At 36.4% G+C, this 22,775-nt stretch overlaps 1 protein-coding gene across 6 annotated transcripts in view; it reads right to left on the bottom strand.

The window, feature by feature from the left end:
- Positions 1–22,775, bottom strand: part of ACAD11 (acyl-CoA dehydrogenase family member 11) — a 108,773-nt gene that overhangs the window by 45,029 nt on the left and 40,969 nt on the right. For all 6 annotated transcript variants that reach the window (XM_081235426.1, XM_081235427.1, XM_081235424.1 and 3 more), the window contains 8 exons: positions 17,281–17,422; positions 16,579–16,700; positions 14,577–14,683; positions 13,126–13,252; positions 7,422–7,499; positions 6,647–6,785; positions 1,888–1,995; positions 29–127 (listed from right to left, as the gene is read on the bottom strand). In XM_081235426.1, the coding sequence (XP_081091552.1) occupies positions 29–127; positions 1,888–1,995; positions 6,647–6,785; positions 7,422–7,499; positions 13,126–13,252; positions 14,577–14,683; positions 16,579–16,700; positions 17,281–17,422 (922 nt within the window). The remainder of the gene's footprint in view (positions 1–28; positions 128–1,887; positions 1,996–6,646; positions 6,786–7,421; positions 7,500–13,125; positions 13,253–14,576; positions 14,684–16,578; positions 16,701–17,280; positions 17,423–22,775) is intronic.

The raw sequence follows: 22,775 nt of genomic DNA, 5'->3' as shown, positions 1-22,775 counted from the left end.
TGGCACGAAGAATCAATAGAATACTCACCAGTGCACCACCATTTCTTGCCATTAATTACATAGCTATCTCCATCTTGCTGGATGTTACATTCAATATTTGTGGCATCACTTGAAGCTACATCGGGCTCTATAAATAAGCAAAGGCTGAATTTACAGGCAGGCAGCCACCATTAGTTTACAAAAGACACTTAGTTAAAGAAATGTGAACTCTTTGAGGACAGAGGCATCGTTGTCTTTTTCATCTTCCTACCCTTCCCCCTTTCCCCCTGGTTCTCCTACAACCTACACATAGTAGGTATTCAATAAATGTGTATTGGAAGAATGAATGGATAAATGAAGTATTTAGAACAACTCAGATAGATCAATTATACGAACTGTGTTCTTGGCATCCTCAGTGATATATGACTTGGGATACAACTCAATCTTTTCTCCAATCATCAAATGTGCATTAAAAATATCATTCTTTACTTCCCACAATGAAAATCTGTACTACATATTTGCAAGCCAGATTTCCCCAACATAGGTTTAGTATCTTAAGCAACTTCTTTTTTCTCTTTTTTTTAAATTAATTTTTATTGGAATATAGTTGATTTACAATGTCGTGTTAGTTTCTGCTGTACAGAAAAGTGAATCATATATCCACTCTTTTTTAGATTCTTTTCCCATATAGGTCATTACAGAGTATTGAGTAGAGTTCCCTGTGCTATACAGTAGGTTCTCAGCAGTTATCTGTTTTATATATAGTAGTGTGTATATGTTAATCCCAATCTCCCAATTTATCTCCCCACTCCCTCCCCTGCTTTCCCCCTTGGTAACCATAAATTTGTTTTTGACGTCTGTGACTCTATTTCTGTAGTATCTTAAACAACTTCTAACTGTGCCTTGCAAATTCCATCAGGAATGCTTTCACCAATCTATTTATTTTGCATTCTATAAAGCTTGCTCAACACTTAATGTCTTCAGAAAGTTTTCCATAGGACACTTTTACAAGACTGCTTTACTGCACTGCATTTTAGAACTTATAGGCTAGCTCTCAATCTGCACTTGTTAATGTGCTGCTCTTTTGAATGGATCCTTAAGGTATTTTATGTGTTCTCTTTCTAAAACTAGAGACCCTCTTTCTTTAGAAAAGTAGGTGTGTACTCTACTTATTTTGTAATTAATTAGAGCTTTGTAGACACAGCATACAGCAGGTGTTCAATAACGGCCTCTTACTGGTTTAAATGGAGATCAGTTTTGCTATTATAAATGTATGCCATGTTATAGAAGGACAATAAAATCTGGCCAAAATCATGGCCAGATGAAATTGAGTTTAATTCTATACTCAAATATGAAACAATGATTTTGTCCTCTGAAGAGTTCTTAATTACTGTTTCTTATGTACAAATGTACCAAAACCCATTTTTATTAACATGCTCCTAGTTTAATTACCCTACCTGATTATAATTTGAGCTATATGACCAACACTGGTGAAAATTCTATTTTTCTGGGTTTATGGCAGAGTTGAGTAGTTTTTAAGTGTCAATATAAAATTATCACGAAGATCAATATTTCATACACTAGGGTAAAAAAGATCTTAAACACCCACAGATGGCAATTTTAGATGCAAGTCAAAAGGTTATAAAACTAGGTTTACTCTGCTGCTAATGCCTAAAGCAGGCTACCAGAAAACATCATCTGGTGTCCTCCCAAAGGGGAGGACAATTTTATTCTGCACATTTAAAAATGCCAAAAATTAAAATTGGGCTCACAACAAACATGTTCACTTTTCTGGTCACAGGCAAATTTGCTTGAAACACAGAGCCACATCCCACTTTTCTTCAGTTCCTCCATAATAACCGGAAAGAGTGGCTCCACAATGGGAGAATGTGACTGATTTGCTCTTACCTGTCATACAGAAGCAAGAGGCAATGCTCCCTTGAAGAAGAGGCTCAAGCCACTGCTGCTTCTGTTTCTCACTTCCATATAGGTGAAGCACCTCCATGTTCCCTGTGTCTACATGTAATAAGGAAAAGCACTTGTTTTGCATTTAAAAATTTATCAATGTGAAATCCAAACTTTATATAGATAACAGACATGAACATTTTTAGAGCAAATATTTACTAACAAAAATATTTTCAAACACACAGATGAGATTGGGTGCATTCAGGGTGGCATGGCCATAGACTAAACATAATAGTAAATACAATTTACAAGGAAGGTATGCCATAAGTAGTTACAAGTACATGGCATTTGGTGCATATTTATTCAACTTGTTCTGAATCACAGACACTTGTCTACTTCATCCCAATGAAGCATGGCTCTAATGAGTTTTAACTCAATTAGGACTGAGGAAAATAATTTACTGGCCTAACCTTTGCCTGCTATCTTGCAAATATACTCTGCTTGGAGTGACTGCAATGCTCTTAGAGAACAATTAACATTACTTATTACTGAGACTCCTGTTCCTCAAACACACCCTGTGCTTTTTAACTTCCACATGCTTGCTTGGGCCAGGCCTTCTCTCTGGTGAAATTCTACCTGTCACTCCTAAGTAAACTTCTGCCTCTGAGCCATCTCCGTTGTGAAGACTCTCCAGCTACCCAATCAGAAATATCTCCTTACTTTGACCTCACATAGTAATTATTGTCTTTTTACCGCTAACACTGCTCTTACTTTGGTGATCCCATACCACCTAGAAAAGTACTAGGTAATATCTCAAGGATGCTAAACACGGAATCCCTGCCCTGGATAGAAAATGACAATAGATAATTTCAAAGACCCTCTCCAGCCCTCAGAGGGCACTGTGTAATACATGATACACTGCAGCATCACTCTCAGGTGAAAAAGAATGCTTCACGTCTGCTGTGGAGCAAAATGCTCTAGATGTCTTTCTCTGATTTTCATTCCCATCAAATTTCTAAAAATACTCTCTAAAACCTTTCTCTTGAATGCTGATTACTTATAAGATTTTGAGGAAGAATTTTTCAATATCATCTCTTACAATGATATTAAGGACAGCTATTGAAATGCCTATGAAAATTGAGCTAAGTCTAAGTTAAGTCTCTCAAAACATGTTTGTACTCTGTTCAGGCACCCCTAACAGGGCCCAAGTTATATTAAAATGCACACAATTCCTAGTAGATTAACACAAGCTTAAAATTCTTTTCAACTGAGGGAGAAAATGAGTCTTGAATTATAATTAATGAAGTTCATTGTTTTCTTTGCTTGTTTTAAATCCAGTGTTTCTTGTAGTTCGAATGAGGTAAATATTGAATAAAAACTTTCCAAAAATTAGTTTATTCTGAGAATGTGACAAACCAAAGTTATCATTTATAGGTTCGTTTAAAAAAAAGAGCTTAGATAAATTACTTGTACAAAAAGAAAAAATTTCCCCCAAATTAGCCTCAAGGCCCCCAAATTTTCTAGTAATGGCTTTAGAATTAAAATGACTATTTTCAACATTCCAATATACAATATTGTATGACTTATTGATGGGCAAAAAAACCAAACCAAAACAAAACAAAAGGCAAATCAGAAGACTACATATGTGTCCCATAATATTTTATAACTATTTGGGAAATAATTTGGGTATCTTGAGTAGAAATTCATCTCATACACACTTAAGAAAACTCTTAAGTATTTAATCTACATCAATTATATTCCCTTCTTTATCTGCTTTGTATAAAGCAAAACACAATGCTTTAAAACACAATAGCCCAAAGGCCTTCATGGAGATATCTCCACTACAAAGAGAAAATGCCTAGTTTTCTACCTATGGTTTTATACATCTTGTTTGCTGAGGACAGTTGTTTATCATACTTTGGTCAAAGAAAATGTATTTCCCTTGCCAAGTTTAAAATTTCAGCAGTTTGGTGTATCATATTATAACCGACAGACTAATGAAATTTTAATACTAGAAAAAGGTCTATGACCATCTAGTGAAAAGTTCATAGGTCAAATGGAAAAATAGCGGCAGAGCTGCATCTGCAATGGATGCCTTCTATAGCATTATTTTTCATATTATGACCCATAAGTTTGTCATAAAATTAATTCAATGGAATATGACTAGCATTCTCTGAGAAATGAAAATAGATCAAAATAGAATACATTAGACTAGACTCAGTGGAAAATATATGAATTCATGTAGTAAGGGAAACTTGTTTCATGAAGCCTTTTTTCAGTAACATATGTCTCTTCCCTCCTCATTTCCATAAATCAATCCATGAACACACATATACAGCTTCATACACTACATATTGGGTCACAATATAAAATATATTTCTTACTATGAGTGGCAATAAAAAAAGTTTTAAGCAAAAGACTACCAGTTCTCTTTCCATAAAATTATGCTACCTATGTAGCATGATATAATAGCTACACATAATGAGATAAAATCTTCAGAAACTCTGTGAATAGATTTATTTACTTTTACAGTAGCCTCATTATTGGATTAAAATGTAGTCATCAGTAACTAGACAAATCAGTGTTTTGAAGAGAGAAAGCAATATCTGGGACAAGTTCAACCATTATCAGAGGTTTATGGACTATCTTAATAATTCCCAAGAAATGAGAGTCAAAGTCCAGTGTGGAAACACTTCGAGAAGCAACTAGATTGTGTTTTCTCTGACATCCAACATACCTCTTTTGGGCACTTCCCTGCTTCATTAACTCTTTTTGGGAGGCTTCAGTACCAGGGCCATACAATAAGCACAAAAGGCAAAACAGAGGCCTAACTTGTGCAGGGACACTATAGGATATTATACAATTATCCTTCTACTACAAATCAAATGCCAGTCCTTGACTGGAAGCATCAAAAATAACCACAGTAACTTGTGGGAAAAAAGACTAAAGACATATCAAGGGTCTACCTTAGACCTACTGAGTCAGAATCTCCAGGGATGAAGCCTGTGAATCAGGATTTTTTAAAAGCTTCTTAGGGGGTTCCTTCTGCAAATTGGGTTTGAAAACACCTTCTAAAGACTACATTCCTGGTTTACTCCTTCCATACTAACTTTTTATTTTTATTTATTTATTTTTTTTTTTGCGGTACGCGGGCCTCTCACTGCTGTAGCCTCTCCCGCTGCGGAGCACAGGCTCCGGACACGCAGGCTCAGCGGCCAAGGCCCACGGGCCCAGCCACTCCGCAGCACGTGGGATCCTCCCAGACCGGGGCAGGAACCCGCGTCCCCTGCATCGGCAGGCGGACTCCCAACCACTTGCGCCACCAGGGAAGCCCCCCATATTACCTTTTTAAAGGAAAGTTGGCCTCCTTCCCTCATCCTTCCAATTTTTCATGCCAAAGTCCTTGAAGGCATCCTTGACTCCCCCATTAATACCTCATAACCAATCAGGAGATCCTCTTGGCTCTGCCCTCAAAATATATTTAGAATCTTTCCACTTGGGCTTCCCTGGTGGAGCAGTGGTTGAGAGTCTGCCTGCCGATGCAGGGGTCACAGGTTCGTGCCCAGGTCCGGGAAGATCCTGCATGCTGTGGAGCGGCTGGGCCCGTGAGCCATGGCCGCTGGGCCTGCGTGTCCGGAGCCTGTGCTCCGCAACGGGAGAGGCCACAACAGTGACAGGCCCGCGTACCGCAAAAAAAAAAAAAAAAGTCAATATAGAATCTTTCCACTTCTCACTCTTTCCACTGCTACTCCCTTGAACAAATCCCCATCATCTCTCACCAAGACCATCACAAGACTCCCTGCTTACTTCCTTCCATATCAGTCACAGGGATCCTTTTAAAACTGAAGTGACATCTTGTCACTCCTCTGCTCAAATCCCCATTTCACTGAAAGTATAAGCACTCACCTGCCCTATAAACCCCAACATACAAGGCCCTTTCCTCTCTGATATCTTTTGCTATTCTTTCCCAGCCACACTGACCTCCTTGGCTATTCTTGAAATACACCAGTCACACTCTTGCTTTAGGGCCTTTGCATTTTATGTTCTCTATGCTATGAAAACTCTTCCCCTAGATCTCAGCATGATTAACTCTCTCACCTTCTTTAAGTCTTTACTGAATGTCATTTTCAGGGCTATTCTGAGCCTTCCATCTTAAATTGTTATACACATTACCTGTCCCTCAGCATTCCAGAGCTCCCCTACCTTGCTGTTTTTTTTTCCCCAAAGCACTTTTCATCCTCAAACTTACTATATAATTACTTATTTAATCTAGCTATTGTTTATTTTTGTCTCTCTCTATTAGAATGCCAGCTCCATGAGGCAGGAATCTTTGTGTATTTTATTTCATGATAGTTCCTAAAATAGTGCTTGGCATATAGTAGGCAATTGATAAATAATTGGTGAGTAAATGGAGAGATAGTGAGGCTAACCAAAAGATTTAAAACTCTATCCATTCTAACTAACCATAGATATGTTTAATACCCAGTTAGAAAGCTGGAAACCTTATATGCCCAATCCCTTTGGTGGTGACTTCTATTCACTAATACTCTTAATGTAATGATGTTTAATAAAAGAATAACCCAATGAGAACTTTAGGTCCATTTTAAAAAATATTTAAATAAAAGTAACTGAAAGTAAAATTATAGACAAATTTATAAATCAATGACTTTGTGTAGAAAAACTTCCTTGTCATAAAATAGAGAAATTTTAAACACTGCTCAAAATATCTGAGAAAAGTTCTGTTTTTAAATAATGTTGCAACCTGGTGCTTGGCAGTTAAAGACATCTGGAGCAAAAAAGCATTTTCCTGTTTCTTCAGCAATCAAGGCATAGTCTACTTGGCTGAGACCGCTTACAGCTGGCAAAAACAAGTTCCAGAGGCCTTCTGCTTTGGCCATTTCCTGTCAAGGTGATGAATATGCCACAGTTATCATAATTTATCATGACCTAAAATTATTTATTTTTAAAAGATACTGGTATTTATGCCTTTTGAGCTTATGAAATTATTTATTTCATTGTATCCTACAATGCAAGTAGTTATTAATTCATTATAAATCAACAATTTCTTAACTGTTAAGCTTCCTTAGATTTGGCTGAAAAACTAAATTTGCTTACTTGAGTACTTCTTATTGAATCACAGCGATTCTAAAATCTCCTACATCTGAGCATAATTATGCCAAATATACTATTTTGTCCATTTCAATTCCTAACATGTGTTAAAATTTGAAAACATGAAATTTGGATTAAGCCCATGTGGGAAAAATACCCTGCCTGAACTTCAGTCTCAAGTGAGTAGTGCTGATTGTATTTTTAATTTGAACAGCTGTTAAGAGGCTATCTTCATCACATACCATACACAACACACTATGTAACCTAATTTGTATATTACAGATTCTATTTTTAACTTCATTTTTAAAAAGTTATAATTGATATAATTATCCTCTACATATATAACAACAGAAGCAACAGCAAACTAAGGTCTCAAAAAATGCCTGTATATAAATTCTCCACTTTTACGGTTCTCTTATTTTTCTTACCTTGAGTTTATCAATCACTAAAGGTTTTTTCCACTTGTCTACTGAATTTTCATTTTGAACATAGAACTCAATTACCTCCTTAAAGTATAAAAGGAAAAAAAGTTCATTAGTTAAAGTTAGAAAAGTAAATAATGCCATAAACTGCTAATATCCAAAGTAAACATGTTTGGGTGAAGAAGTTTTTCAGCTGCTACTGAATCAGTAAAATTTCTTTCTAAAACCAGACACAGAAGTATAAAAAATTCTAGATGTTTGCTCCTCACAAAATTATGTTGCCTCTGTATTAGAGGATTAACTTTCAAAATCCTATACCAAGATTTGAGTGTTCCATTTTCAGCAATGTGGCATACTAGATGGTCATAGAATCCTCTCCCAGGATAATACAACTAAAAATGCTGGGTAAAATATTAAAAATAATTTAAAAAATACATGTAGTAATGATACATAGCTGTGCTGGAAAGCAAATAAGGAAATTCCTCAGAGGCCAGGAGTACAAAAGCCTGACTCTTCAGGTGTGAGTGAGCACTGGAACCAACTTTGTCAGGAGTACAAAAGCCTGACTCTTCAGGTGTGAGTGAGCACTGGAACCAACTTTGTCTGGGGGATGTAGGCTGATCTATGTTCGCCTGGGCCCTAGTTTGCAGTGAGCCACGTAGGCAGGGGTCAGGAGGCGAAACCAAATGCCCCAAACAAGGCAAGAGGGAGGATCAGAGCTCACTACTTCCCTCCACCAAAGCCAGGATGCCTGATCAGCAAAACCTAACTGGAAAAAAATAGAAAACAAAACCAAAAACCCACCGCTCAGTGGTAGACCAAGGGAATAAAGGTCATTCACAGGACGTAAGAGAAAAAAGAAACATTTCTAACCTGAGCCTGTCTTCACCCAAGTTTGAGATCTTAATTCACAGACCTATGGGGCCCTAAAATTTTGAGTCAAAAATTAAGTTTACAGTGTTCCTGGGGACAATGCTTGAAAGCACCTGGCAGAAGCAAAAGCAAATTCACTCTGGAGGAAGAGCTTTTATAAAAAGTCTTAACTAATCCCTGCAGATAAAATTCCATTCCAAAGAACATGAGTTCAGAATGAAAAAATACTAAACACTCAAGGTAACAAGCCACCATTAGCAAGAATTAACAAAAACAATAGTTCAACAAAACAGAATCACACCTGCAAAGGCCACAGATAGAATAGTGATCAAACACAGAATATAAAGTATTTGTGTCCAGTAGATTTCAAGAATAAAGGAAGGAATTAAAAGGATGACAAAGGACTATCAAACTTGGCCAGACAAATTTGAAAAAGAACTGAATGCAACTTGAAGCAAAGAAAAACCATAGTAATTAAACTTCAAAATTCAATGGCAGTGGTTCTCAAACTTTGGTGGCATCAGAATCACTTGGTAGAACACAAGAGCCCAGGTCCTATCCTACTTCAGTATTCCTACTTCTGTAATCTTAACTAGCTCCCTAGGCAATTCTGACACAATCCAAATAATGAGACCCACTGCTCTATGCAAGGTTGAAAAGTAGATTAGATACAGCCAAATAATAATAATAATAATAAATTGAAAGAAGGATCTGAAGAAATTATTCCTTTCTTGAATGAAGCACAGAAATTCAATAGAAGGAAAATACGAGTGGTTAAAAGATATGATGATAGAGAAAATCATTACTTCCCTTTTCTCAGGCAAAAAAAGGAAAATAAAAGGGAAAAAAAAGGTAAAAGTTTATTAGCAGATGCTCACTAAAGGAGCTTGATCCAAGAAGAAACATCTGAGTTGTAAGAAGGAATAGTAAATAAGGTGATAAATACATGGGTAAATGGATATTTAAAAACTAGCCACATAAAAAACAATAACAATAATCTCTCATTTGTGCAACTAAATCAAGATGAACTAAAATATTGGACTATAAGGGCCTTCTCCAATATTTTGCTATTAAAGCATCTCTGTACTTATTTTCTACACATAGGCTAGTAGAATTACTGAATTAAAGGCTATGAACATTGGCCAAAACTCCAAATTACAAAATTATTTTCTAAAATTGTCCCACCAATTTACAGTCATATGTTAAAATGTTCCTTTTATTGAAGCATGGCTAGTCTAGAATACAATTATATTTAGTTAAAACTTCAAGAAGACAAAAGATGGCTCTTTCACAGGCACCAGGATGAATAGCACTTGTCATTCTGTCAGGAAGTCAGTTAAGTTGGAAGAATTCCTGTTTAGGGTTGTTTATTATTTCCATCCCTCACATTACTATGGAAAGAGTCAATGCAATTGTGCTTGATAAGATATATGTAATGTAATACATGTACAAATTCCCCATCTGTGACTACCTCTCTATGACACTACAGTTCTGAGAAATTAAATTATGCCATTTATATATTTTTTTAAAAATTTGTATTATTTAATACTTCCTGTTCTAAAGTCTATAGATTTGGAGATTTTCAAAATCTATTTGTGGTATGGTAGGAGTCAGAATTAAAATAAAATATCTCATTACAAAGAAGCTTTCTTTAATTCTTTAAGTATGAAAAAGAGTTTACTGATGAAAAAAGAAAGCAGAAAATATGCTTGGTGCCTGATCAATTCTCCCCAAATATCTCCTTTAACATCTAACTTTCTCATTCACTGATTGAGATACTGCTTTGTATTATGTTGGTTCAGAATCTTAAATCTGAGCCTACAAATAATTTTGCAATATAATATGTTTTTTACTTTAAACTTAAGTCCGTTAGAAAAAAAGAAGCAACAGTTCCTCCTTAGTATATTATTAAACTCAGTAGGAAAATATGACTAATGTTATCATTATGTTAAAAGTGTGTTCTCAGATATGTCATGTTGCTAGTTCCTGTTTTACATGCTATTTTATTAGGACTCCTCATCCTTTTTAAATAGCAAGAATTGCCCTTTTTTTAAAATTTCTTTTTTCTTCCTGTTTTCTTAAGACATAATTGACATACAGCACTGTATATGTTTAAGGTATATGGCATAATAATTTGACTTACATACATCATGAATGATTATCACAACAAGTTTAGTGAACATACATCATCTCATATAGATACAAAATTAAAGAAATAGAAAACATTTTTTCTTGTGATGAGAACTCATATTTCATATATAACATACAGCAGTGTTAATTATATTTATCATGTATATTACATCCCTAGTATAACTGAAAGTTTACACCTTTTGACTACCTTCAACCAATTTCCCCTCCTCCCCCGAGGAAGAATTGCCTTTTAACATTTAAATGGATGATGGGTTCTGATGTTCTTACTTTATGATATTCAAGGCGTTTCAAAAGGTCATTAGCATAAACGGACCTTATTTTTTCCCATTATAGAAAGTTGGAAAAATACGTAAAGTATTAAGAAAAAGTCATCAAGAGTCTTACTAGCTAAAGATATGTACTATCAAGATGTTAGTGTATTATATGATACAATCTTATTTTCTAGATATGACTGTTTTAGTTTTTATAAATGTAGTTATAATCATATTGGCTTCCCTGGTGGCACAGTGGTTGAGAGTCCGCCTGCCGATGTAGGGAACATGGGTTCGTGCCCCCGTCCGGGAAGATTCTACATGCCGCGGAGCGGCTACGCCCGTGAGCCATGGCCGCTGAGCCTGCGCGTCCGGAGCCTGTGCTCCGCAACGGGAGAGGCCACAACAGTGAGAGACCCGTGTAATGCAAAAACAAAAAAAAACTAGAGTGCTTTTTTTATTTATCATAAAGCATTTTCCTTTATTGCAAATTCTTTGTAAATATTTTAGTAGCTGCATGATATGAAGTTCAGCAGATGTATCACAGTCCAATTTGTAACACCTCTTCTGTGCTACATGCTTCCCTGGATCGCTCATTTACATCTATGAATGAAAGAACATGGCTACTTGGTTTCCTCTCCCAATTTGAGTCTCCTTTGAATAAATCAGTAAGGCTGATGGGAAAGCTGGGGTCTACACCAAACACACCATGGGAAAAAAAAAAAAATGGAGGAGCACCAACAGTCATTGGAAACCCTGGCTTCTTTGAAACACATCATATGCTTTTTTAGAGTACTCTAGCAGCCTTTTGTCTGGGGCAAACACCATTGCTACCCAGGAGTGTTAGAAACCAACTCAAGCAGCCCACCTATTACAGGTTAATTCTTTTTTTTTTTTTTTTTTTGCGGTACGCTGGCCTCTCACTGCTGTGGCCTCTCCCGCTGCGGAGCACAGGCTCCGGACGCGCAGGCCCAGTGGCCACGGCCCACGGGCCCAGGCGCTCCACGGCATGTGGGATCCTCCCGGACCGGGGCATGAACCCGCGTCCCCTGCATCGGCAAGCAGACTCCCAACCACTGCGCCACCAGGGAGGCCCCAAGCCCCCAGGTTAATTCTTAAATCAAACATCTTGATTTCTCTTCCTCTTCTCACTCTTGCTCTCCACAACCGGCAATCACAGGGGACTCCATTGTAAAAAAAAGTGGTTACCACCTGAGTTATAGTCCTCTCTTAGAAATTCTTCTGAGATGTGTTAAGGTTTTTTCTTTGGTATGACCCACTCTGCTTCCCAAATCCTTTTCCAATTCTCTTTTCAAAACCTTTAGTCCTGTGATGTGTACTTCTCCTGTTTTTGTGCTTTTACCAATTCCATTTTTTAAAAATTACTTTATTGTTAATTCAAGAGGATTTTATTTGTGTGAGGGGAGGTAAATGCTGATTTCAGTCTGCCATCTTGAACTCAAAGTGTTGCATTTTCTTTTTAACACCAAAAGTTCAGAATTTTATTTTAAAAAATATTTTAATTTTATACTGGAGTATAGTTGATTTACAATGTTGTGTCAGTTTCAGGTGTACAGCAAAGTGATTCAGTTATACATATATATATATTCTTTTTCAGATTCCTTTCCCATATTGGTTATTACAGAGTATTGAGTAGAGTTCCATGTGCTATAAATATGTCCTTGTCCTTGTTGATTATCTATTTTATATATAGTATATTTTATATATATAAATCTTTATAATAATTTTTATCTTTTCTTCACAGCATTTATCATCTCTTACTTAATGTCTTTCTTTCATGCTAAAGTATAAGCTCTGTAGAAGCATAAGCCCTGTCTTCTTGTTCTTCCTTTTACTTTCAATGGCCTAACCCATTATTAGGTACCTAATAATTATTTGTTAACTGAATGAATGAATGTGTCACATAACTTGTCTACTCTCAGTGAATTTACTGAAACTTAACACCTTAAAATAGTAGCTTGTGGGGGGAGTGATGGTAGTATCTGTGAACAGCTTGAAATGATATACAAATTTTTCTGGGTATGCCTTTCTTGTTTAGCCTACAATTCTCAATTCTCAAAGGGGCCCATTAAAGAAAAAAAAAGCTGAAAGTCACTGCCTTAGGAAAAGACCCACAAAGTAGCATTTAACTCTAAAATATTTAAAGATCTCAAGTTTGTAAACTGCTAATTCCCTCTGACTTAATTTTAATTCCACAGATTTATCTGTGGCATTCCCTTGGCATATTTTAGAAGCTTGGAATTTCTCAGGATCAGGTTCTGTAGCAGTTCAGTGCTAAGGTGAGGAGGGGCATCTAGGTAAGGATTGACTGCAAAGAAATGATACCATGGTACTCCTAGAAGCAGAGATAACAGAAGTAATTCTTCAATAGTCTTGGAGCACAAATACATTCTGTTTGTTTATAGAATACTTACCTTTTCAGCTGGGAGGATGTGTTGTTTCATGAACTGCTTCACCCTAGTAAGAATTTCTTGGCCTGTCCTAGTCTGTACAAATAATTGTCTGGTAGTATCAGTCTGTGGAAGTGCAGTACTGAAAGTTCTTTATAAAAAAAAAAGTTACAAAGATGTGCAAAACCATTATTATAGATTTCTGAATAGAATGTAAAGTCTTCCCCCAGTTTCCCAAAAACATCTCTCAGAAGAAGTTTCCATATTTTGGAGTTTTTTGTCTTTCATGTTATGGAAGGAATGCAGAATCACTTTATTTTGAACATTAAACTTTAGTGCTTAAAGCACTTTTTGGAGAAAACAAGCCTGGCATGACCTCAATCAATGGGAGTTTAAAATCTTTATTGAAGCCACATATCAGAATCTCTAAACAAGAAGGCAAAGAAATAGAATACAAATTTAATAATTACTCTTAGTATATGCCTCACAAATACAACTGCTGGATATCATTATAAACAAGACTTTTAAAGATCATTATGAAGAGCAGCATCATCATTTGTTATGTTGTGGAGATTACAAATATTCATGTATGAGATGAATTGTAAAACACAACTGTCCTAATGATATGCCATGGATATTTGTGGCTTGGGCAGAATTTCCAGGGACAGCATCATCCGTGCATTCAGTAAGTGCTATATATCACACTTTTTTTTGTTTGTTTGTTTGTTTAAAATTTTGCTTTATATTGGAGGATAGTTGATTTACAACATTTACAGTGTTTCAGGTATACCACAAAGTGATTCAGTTATACATATACATATAGCTATTCTTTTTCAGATTCTTTTCCCATATAGGTTATTACAAAGTATTGAGTAGAGTTCCCTGTGTTATATGGTAGGTCCTTGTTGATTATCTATTTTATATATAGTAGTGTGTATATGTTAACCTCAACCCCCTAATTTATTTCTCCCCTCCATCACACCTGTTAGATGGGAGTGTGTTTGGAAGAAGTGTATTAGATGTCTCAAAAGTGCTCCACTAATGGAGATATGAATTTCAAAGACTCTTATGAAATGTCTGAATACAGTTTCATGCAATGTCATGGTGGAAGAGAGCAACATTTCTAAACTTAATAAATCATCTTATATAATACATAACTTTAAACAGGTATATGTAAGTAACTTAAACATTAGAAGGAAACATTTGAGAATTTTATCAATATCTTAAAGACTTATACATTCAAATTGGCAAAAAAAACCCTTTTAATCATTAAATGGGTACTTTCTTTAAATCTGAGGTCAATTTATTTTCAAGCATAAAAGAGATTTACTAAAAAAAAATTGACCATGATTGGCAGCAGCAATTCTGGTGTTGTAAGCAATAAAAACAATCCCTATCCCCCTAAAGTTTATGACCTTCACATACCTAATAAAGGCTATAATTTGAGTTAGCCACAGAATCTATATTTTGCTTACCTTTTTGAGAGTTGTAATCCAGTTTCTGCCAGAGGTTGCACAATATTGGCAAACTGAAAGCTACTTTCAGATGCATTATTTCCCAGAAGATATCTACTATATACTCCCTATAAGTAAATTAATACAAAGTGATTAAAATTCATGGAAAACTATTCTTCAACTATCCAGTCTTTCCAGTTTCCCAGCTATGTGAATCACTAAACTTACAAGGTACTAAGATATAAATCAGACTATCAGTTCTATTAATTTACATGCAGGCATAATTATACCACTCCAAATTAAAGAATTACACTTGTATCATTTGGTTAACATACTCTCATCATAACAGAATTATAACTGGAAGTCAAACCAAACTTTAAAATGAGTTTAGCAGTTACTAAAGATACCAAATTGGTAAGTTATATCACCTCTAAAGATCATTGCTCTCCCTTCACAGTGGAGAAAAAAAAAATCTAAAGAAACCGAAATAAAATTCAAAACTATAAAACCAAAGAGAAGGCAATGAGAGACTTCTAAAAGTATTTTATCTCATTTTTTGGACCCCTAATTTAGGTGAAACTATTCTCCTTTGAACAGTGTTAGTTGAATGCTCATCTGTTTTTCTTTCTTAATTCTCCATGTTCTGTGTTTCCAACATAATATCCTCTCCTATTCCCTGTCCCAAACACAATCAACTGAATTTCATTAGTTTTTTTCTTTATATAATTCTTTGTACAATAAAACACTGTAGCAGTCTTTCCATCATTTCCAATTTCACATTTCTAGTTAGAATGGAATGTTTATGATCATCTCTAAGGCTACTAACTACCTAGTTTATGACATACATATTAATTTCAATCATAAACCACGTCAAGCTTTTATTTGAAATGAAAATACATTTTAAATTCAAAGCCTATCTGTTATCTCACTTTGGAAATTGACAGATATAGAAACATACCATAAACGCTATTTTGAGAAATGCATCCAATCAACATGATTAACTAATATGATTAATATGATTCTAAACTACAGGATGAGATGTAAGACAACTATTTCCTAGACATTTCAGTTATTGGAGGACAGCATGAACTCTGAGGACAGGGAAAAATAACCATAATTTTTGTTAATCCTTCTTTTCCCATTCTTTTCTGTTTCTAAAATATCTTATTTACTTGTTCTTCCTCCAAGCCCTAACCCCTTGCCAGAGATGAAGAATCTCAATTTCTTAAATAAACTAAGACTCAAAGTATAAGGGAGCTGAGTTAGTATAATGAAGAATGCATTTGTCTAAACTGTAAATTTACAAAACTGAATTTATGTTCAGTTTTCTCTCAAAATTTATCACATAACTATCACATTATTAGAAAATGGACAATTAATTAATTATGTGTTTGAGTGAGCTTATCTACTCACTCAAACACATAATTAAGAGGCTTCTGTATGCTAGGTACTGTGCTGGCTTTGGGAAATACAATGATAATTCCTTCATCATCAGCCCTGATTAATAGGGTTTTATAATCTGAATCAGATATCATATAAGGAGTTTAACTCTTTCTTATATTGGATATTCAGGAAATAACCAATTATCACATGCTTTTTCTCTTTTTGTTATTATGTCTTTCTCTCTCCCTTCTTCCATCTTTTTGGTTTATTATACCAAAAAGTGATACCACATTTTGCTACTCAAATTTTTCCCTTGCCAAATTCCTATTCTGTAAACTCTGGATTTATGGTTTATCCATGTCTGGTATTTGTTATTATGGAAACTAAATTGATCTAAAGATAAGAATTTAAGGGAATACCCTGGTGGTCCAGTGGTTAGGACTCTGTGCTTTCAGTGCCGGGGCCCAGGTTCAATCCTTGGTAGGGGAACTAAGATCCCACAAGCAGAGCCATGATGTGGCCCAAAAGAAAAACAAAAAACAAAAAACAAAAAAAGGAACGTAAAACCCCCAAAGACCAAAAATATTGTCAACAGTCCATAAATAAGTAATGGTGAAACACATGTTAAAAAATTAATTACCTGTGCTATTCCAGCAATTTTAAAATATGAAAGGGCAAGAAAAAAATTCCAGTTAGGAAGATTAGAATTAATTCCCCTGCAGCGGCAATATATTGAAATTAGTTCTTCCATTGATGGTACCCCTATAAAAACAGTACATACTATAAACGTTAATAAGAATGTCATGGTGAATATTTTAAAATGTCATATTGCATATAAATATAAAACTGAACATAAAATTAATCCATATAACAAAACATTAATCATTTAACAAAACATTATATCTATATAATTATAATATTATAATTAAAATAACTATAATATAATATTATCTTATAATAATATATTATTACTTATATTATAGTATAAATTATATTATACAATATAAATAATATATTATATTATTTATATTAATTATATATAATAATAAAATATATTATAATTAAAACATTATGATCCATATAATTATAATCCATATAACAAAACATGCTCTAAATGTTGATTTCCAAAAGAACATTATATACAAATGATTATAATTTGTAACAAATTACTAGAAGTGGAATGATACATTCAAAAAAATGGATAGAATAAAATGATTTAAAAACATTTCAAGAAACAAAAGCTATTTATCTAAGATTGCAATATAATCCTTTTATTAATTATGAAGAAAAATAAATATAATTTTATATTAATAGCAATTTAGGCAACATTATGTTTTCATACCTATGTTTTCTTGCAAATGAGGACTTTGACTTAACAATGGAATGGTCCTTGGCCAAAAGTAGAACACAGAGAGATGAGCCAAGTCTGACAGAGGATGACCAATGGTTGAAAGCTCCCAATCTAGTATAGCTACAACTCGAGACTGTAATTAAAAATAAAAAGGTTTTAATATATTAAATCCAAAACAACTAAAATAAGGAGATGAATGAAATAGAATATATTAAAAATCATATTTTCCATCAAAAGCAAATGTAAAGCTGTAGTTTGCAGTCTTTACACACAGTGGCACATTTCATTTATCAAATAGAGCCAAGTCCCCTGTTTCCATTGCTGGCCAACAGCTCTGCATTTTACTTTACACAGCCTAACGTGTCTACTAATGAACGGAGGCAAAAGCAGTTGAAAAGTTTCAACTGAGAGTAACTATAGTAAAGAAGAAATTCTAACAATTACTTATAATTTAAGAATCTATGCTCTGGTAATGAATCTTACAACATAACAAATATTACACTCTTATGACAATAGTAATTTTTTTTTTTTTTTTTTTTTTTTTTTTTTGCGGTATGTGGGCCTCTCACTGTTGTGGCCTCTCCCGTTGCGGAGCACAGGCTCCGGACGCACAGGCCCAGTGGCCATGGCTCACGGGCCCAGCCATTCCGCGGCATGTGGGATCTTCCCAGACCGGGGCACGAACCCGTTTCCCCTGCATCGGCAGGCGGACTCTCAACCACTGCGCCACCAGGGAAGCCCGACAATAGTAATTTTTTAAAGTAAGTTATTTCATGCAGTATATATAAAACTGTAATTGTTATAAAAGATGCTGTTTGTTCTATGAATACAAAATCCACCATTATATAGCAACATGATAAAAGAGTTGTGAAATTTGGAATCAATAACACGGAAAGCTTTCCTCATTCTATTTTGTAACAATATGTATCAAGGGACTATATAGCTTTATGTTAAGAACACAGGACATTCAACTGCAAATACAAGGGGAAAAGGCAATTTGTAAAACAATATGCATAGTATGATCCTATTTGTTTAAATAAAAAGGGTACAAATGAATACACAAAGTTGAAAGAATATATACCAAACTGATAGCAATGGCTATGGTTACTTCAAGGGACTGAGGCAGGAGGGATGGGATATGGGAGGAGACACTCCATTGGAGGGTTCTGTACGGGAGGAGTGACATGATAGGATTTGTATTTTAAGGTCACTCTAGCTGCTATGTTTTGAATAGACTGTAGGGGAGGCAATGAGGAGGCTGCAGCAATAATCTAGACAAGGTTATCTAAGCCAGATAAAACAGCAAAGCTCACTTAGGCAATGCAAGTTACTGGGTTTCATGCCTTTATGTAACTTTGTGTGTGTGTGCTTGCACTCCCTTGCTTCTCTCACACACTTGAACACATTATTGTAGCTTTAAGGAAAAATGTGGTCTTTGGAATCACAGACCTGTATTCAAGTCCTAGCTCCACCATTTACTGGCTGTGTAATTCTGGACAAGCTAGTTAACCTTTCTGATTCTCAATTTTTGCAGCCATAACATACACCTTTTGCATAGATTTAGTGTGAAGATGAAATAAGAGCAGGTAACATGTCCATTTTGTTTACCAGTGTCTAGCTGCGAAGTACCTGACATACAGTAGGTGGCCAAAATGTATTTATTCGATGAATAAGTACAGAGCCTGGCACATAGCAGGCAATAAAAAAATTATCATTTTGACTATGGGAAGATCACTACTTCCTCTATGAGTTGACTTCATAAGACTTCTTATGGTTGTGGTTATATTGAATTATAAGTTACTATATTAGCTAGATTTGTTAAATTTGCTTTAAAAAGGGATTGGACACATTTTTCTCTATACCTTTCTGTTTGTTTCTGTGCTCTTGACGTCCAAAGAAAAGAAGATGATATACTTAATTATGCTATAAATGTTTACCTTTTTTTAATTGAAAATTGGGAATTTTCCCTGGAGTTAAGTTTCAAGAAATTTGAAACATTTTAAAAGTAATTACCCACAAAGCTATAAAACAATAGCCAGTGAGAAAAACTGATGGTTCATCAAGTTATCAATTAGTATAAATTAATTAGCAATGGTTTATTAGAATCCTGTCTATTCCTGTTTGTATACAGAGCTATAGAAAGTGTAGCATAACTTCTAGTGGATGAGGTGAACATTTACTAATTCATTTTGCTGCTAAAGAACTTAAAATGATTTCTGAGAGTTTTTCTGAAACCTCAGCACAACCGAAGCTTTTCATTTTGTTGATTATCTTCTATATTGAGTTTTATTTTCTAGTATGCTTTTTGCCATATTGAATTTTTTTAAATTTTTTATTTATTTTTGGCTGTGTTGGGTCTTCACTCTGCACGCGGCCTTTCTCTAGTTGCGGTGAGCAGGGGCTACTCTTCATTGCAGTGCACGGGCTTCTCATCGCAGTGGCTTCTCTTGTTGTGGAGCACGGGCTCTAGGCACACAGGCTTCAGTAGTTGGGCATGTGGGCTCAGTAGTTGTGGCACGCAGGCCCTAGAGCACACAGGCTTTAGTAGTTGTGGTGCACAGGCTCAGTAGTTGTGGCTCACGGGCTCTAGAGTGCAGGCTCAGTAGTTGTGGTGCACGGGCTTAGTTGCTCCGTGGCACGTGGGATCTTCCTGGACCAGGGATCCATCCCGTGTCCCCTGCATTGGCAGGCGGAGTCTTAACCACTGCTCCACCAGGGAAGTCCCTTGAATTTTATTAATATATATGTATATTACCTTTTCAAAACAAAAGAAACACATGCAATACAGTAGGACTGACAATAGATGAAGGAGGTAGGAAAAAAGATAATAATTTTTAATAAAGTGATAAAGCTAAGAGTAGGTTATTACATAAAATTAAATGTCACAGGTCATATTGATATATAGTTTTTAGTGTTGACAGCAGAATTTGCTCTGAGTTTTCTATGGACAAAATAAAGTATGAAGCATAATCAGTCACAATGCTTATAGTGCATGTAGATTAAAAACAAACCAGCTGCACCTGGGTTGCTTCCAAGTGCCCATCAACAGATGATTAGGTTAGAGGACGTGGTATATACACAATGGAATATTACTCAGCCATAATAAAGAATGAAATATTGCCATTTGCAGCAACATGGATGGACCTAGAGAATATTATGCTTAGTGAAATAAGTCAGACAGAGAAAGACAAATACTATATGATATCATTTACATGTGGAATCTAAAATATAATACAAATGAATGCATAGGCAAAACAGAAACAGACTCACAGATATAGAAAACAAACTTGTGGTTACAAAGGTGAAAGGGGAGGAGAGAGGGACAAATTAGGGGTATGGGATTAACAGATACAAACTACTATATATAAAACAGATAAGCAACAAGGATATATTGTATTGCACAGGGAATTATACCCATTATCTTATAATAACCTATAATGGAGTATAATCTGCAAAAACCCTGAATGACAATGCTTTACACCTGAAACTGAAACTAACATTATATTACAAATCAACTGTACTTCAAAACAAAGCAAAAAAATTCAGCTGCTCAAGAGTGACAATTTTCATGGAGAGATCAGTCAAGACAGCAGAGTAGAAAGACCATGAGTTCACCTCCTCTCATGAGCACACCAAAATAACAACTATAAGCAGAACAACCATCAATGAAAAAGACCAGAACCTACCAGAAAAGATCTTCTACAATTAAAAACATAAAGAAGGAACCACAATGGGGTGGGTAGGACAGGTGAACTCACAATATAGTCAAGTCCCATAACCCCAGATGTATGACCCACAAACTGGAGAATAATTACACTGCAGAGGTTTTCCCACAGGAGTGAGAGGTCTGAGCCCCACATTGGGCTCCCCATTCTGGGGGTCCTGCAGCAGGAAGATGAGCCCCCAGTGCATTTGGTTTTGAAGGCTAGTGGTGCTTAATTTTGGGAGTCCCAGAGGATTGGGGGAAACAGAGACTTCACTCTTAAAGGGTGCACAAAAAATCTCACACACTCCAGGACCCAAAATAAAAGCCATGATTTGATAGGAGCCTGGGACACACCGACCTATTGGTCTTAGAGAGTCTCCCAGAGAGGCAGGAGGCAACTGCAGCTCACTCTGGGGCCACAGACACTAGTGGAAGCCATTCTTGGGAGCTCCTTCTACCATGTGGACATTAGTCTTGGCAGACACCATTGTGGAATCCTCCCTCTGGCTTATTACCCCCAGGACCCAGCCCTGCCCTGGTCCAACAGCCTGTAGTCGCCAGTGCTGGGGTGCCTCAAGCCAAGTAACTAACTGGGCAAGGACACAGACCCACCCATCAGCAGACAGGCTGCCTTAAGACCCCCTAAGCCCACAGCTGCCTCTGGACATGGCCCTGCCTACCAGAGAGCCCAGGACCTAGCTCCAGCCACCAGTGGGCAGGGACCAGATGTAAGAAAACCACAATCTGGCAGCCTGCAGACACAGCCCACCTACCAACAGGCCAGAGACCCTGCCCTGGGACAAGCCGGGCCCCAGCCCTGCTCACTAGCAGGCTAATTCAAGCTTCTTGACACCCCAGACCCTGTGTCAGAAACCCACCCCCCACCAGCAGCAATCTGATACCATCTCTGGAATCCCTGGACCCTGCAACCAACTCCAGGACCTTCTCTGCCTGCCAGTAGTCCGGAAATAACCCCAGGACCTGGCTTCACCCACGAGGAAGGTGGGCAACAACCCTGGAGTCTTCTGGACCCTGACTCTGCCAACCAGTGAGCCAGCACTAGCTTGGGGCCCCCTGGGCTAGTTCTTCAGTCAGTGACCTCGTGACCCAGCCCCACCAACCAGCAGCCAGCAGCCTCCACATAAGGCAGAGCCTAGCAACCAACTGGACTGGGGGTTAACCAAACCTACCAGACTGCCCACATACTCAGCTGGCCACAAGAGAAGGTCCCAGGTAGCCCTCATAGGGGGAACACCTAGAGCATATAGCTTGGGAGATGAGAAAGAAGTGCACTGCTGGGATGCATAGGGCATCTACTACAGGAGGTCACTTCTCCAAGTGTGACTAACTAACTTAGCAGATACATAAAAATACAAATAGCAACTTAGGCAAAATGAGGTGACAGAAGAACATGCTCCAGATGAAGAAATAAGACAAAACACCAGACAAAGAACTAAGTGAAGTGGAGACAGGAAATCTACTTAAGAAAGAGTTCAGGGTAGTGATGGTAAAGATGATGAAAAAACCCAGGAGAAGAATGGATGCACAGAGTGAGAAGTTAGAAGTTCTTAACAAAGAGTCAAAAAATATGCAGAACAACTGAACAGAGATGAAGAATACAATAAATGACATGAAAAAATATGCTAGAAGTAATCAATGGTAGACTAAATGATACAGAGGAATGGATCATTGAGCTGGAAGACAGAGTAGTGGAAATCACTGATGTGGAACAGAAAAAAGAAAAAATAAGGAAAAGAAATGAGGACAGTTTAAGAGACCT

This window comes from Mesoplodon bidens, assembly GCF_964165515.1.
Source record: "Mesoplodon bidens genome assembly, chromosome: 5".
NCBI classification, from domain to species: Eukaryota; Metazoa; Chordata; class Mammalia; order Artiodactyla; family Ziphiidae; genus Mesoplodon; species Mesoplodon bidens.
The sequence above is the reverse complement of the archived record's forward strand: the minus strand, read 5'-3'. Positions and strand labels throughout refer to the sequence as shown.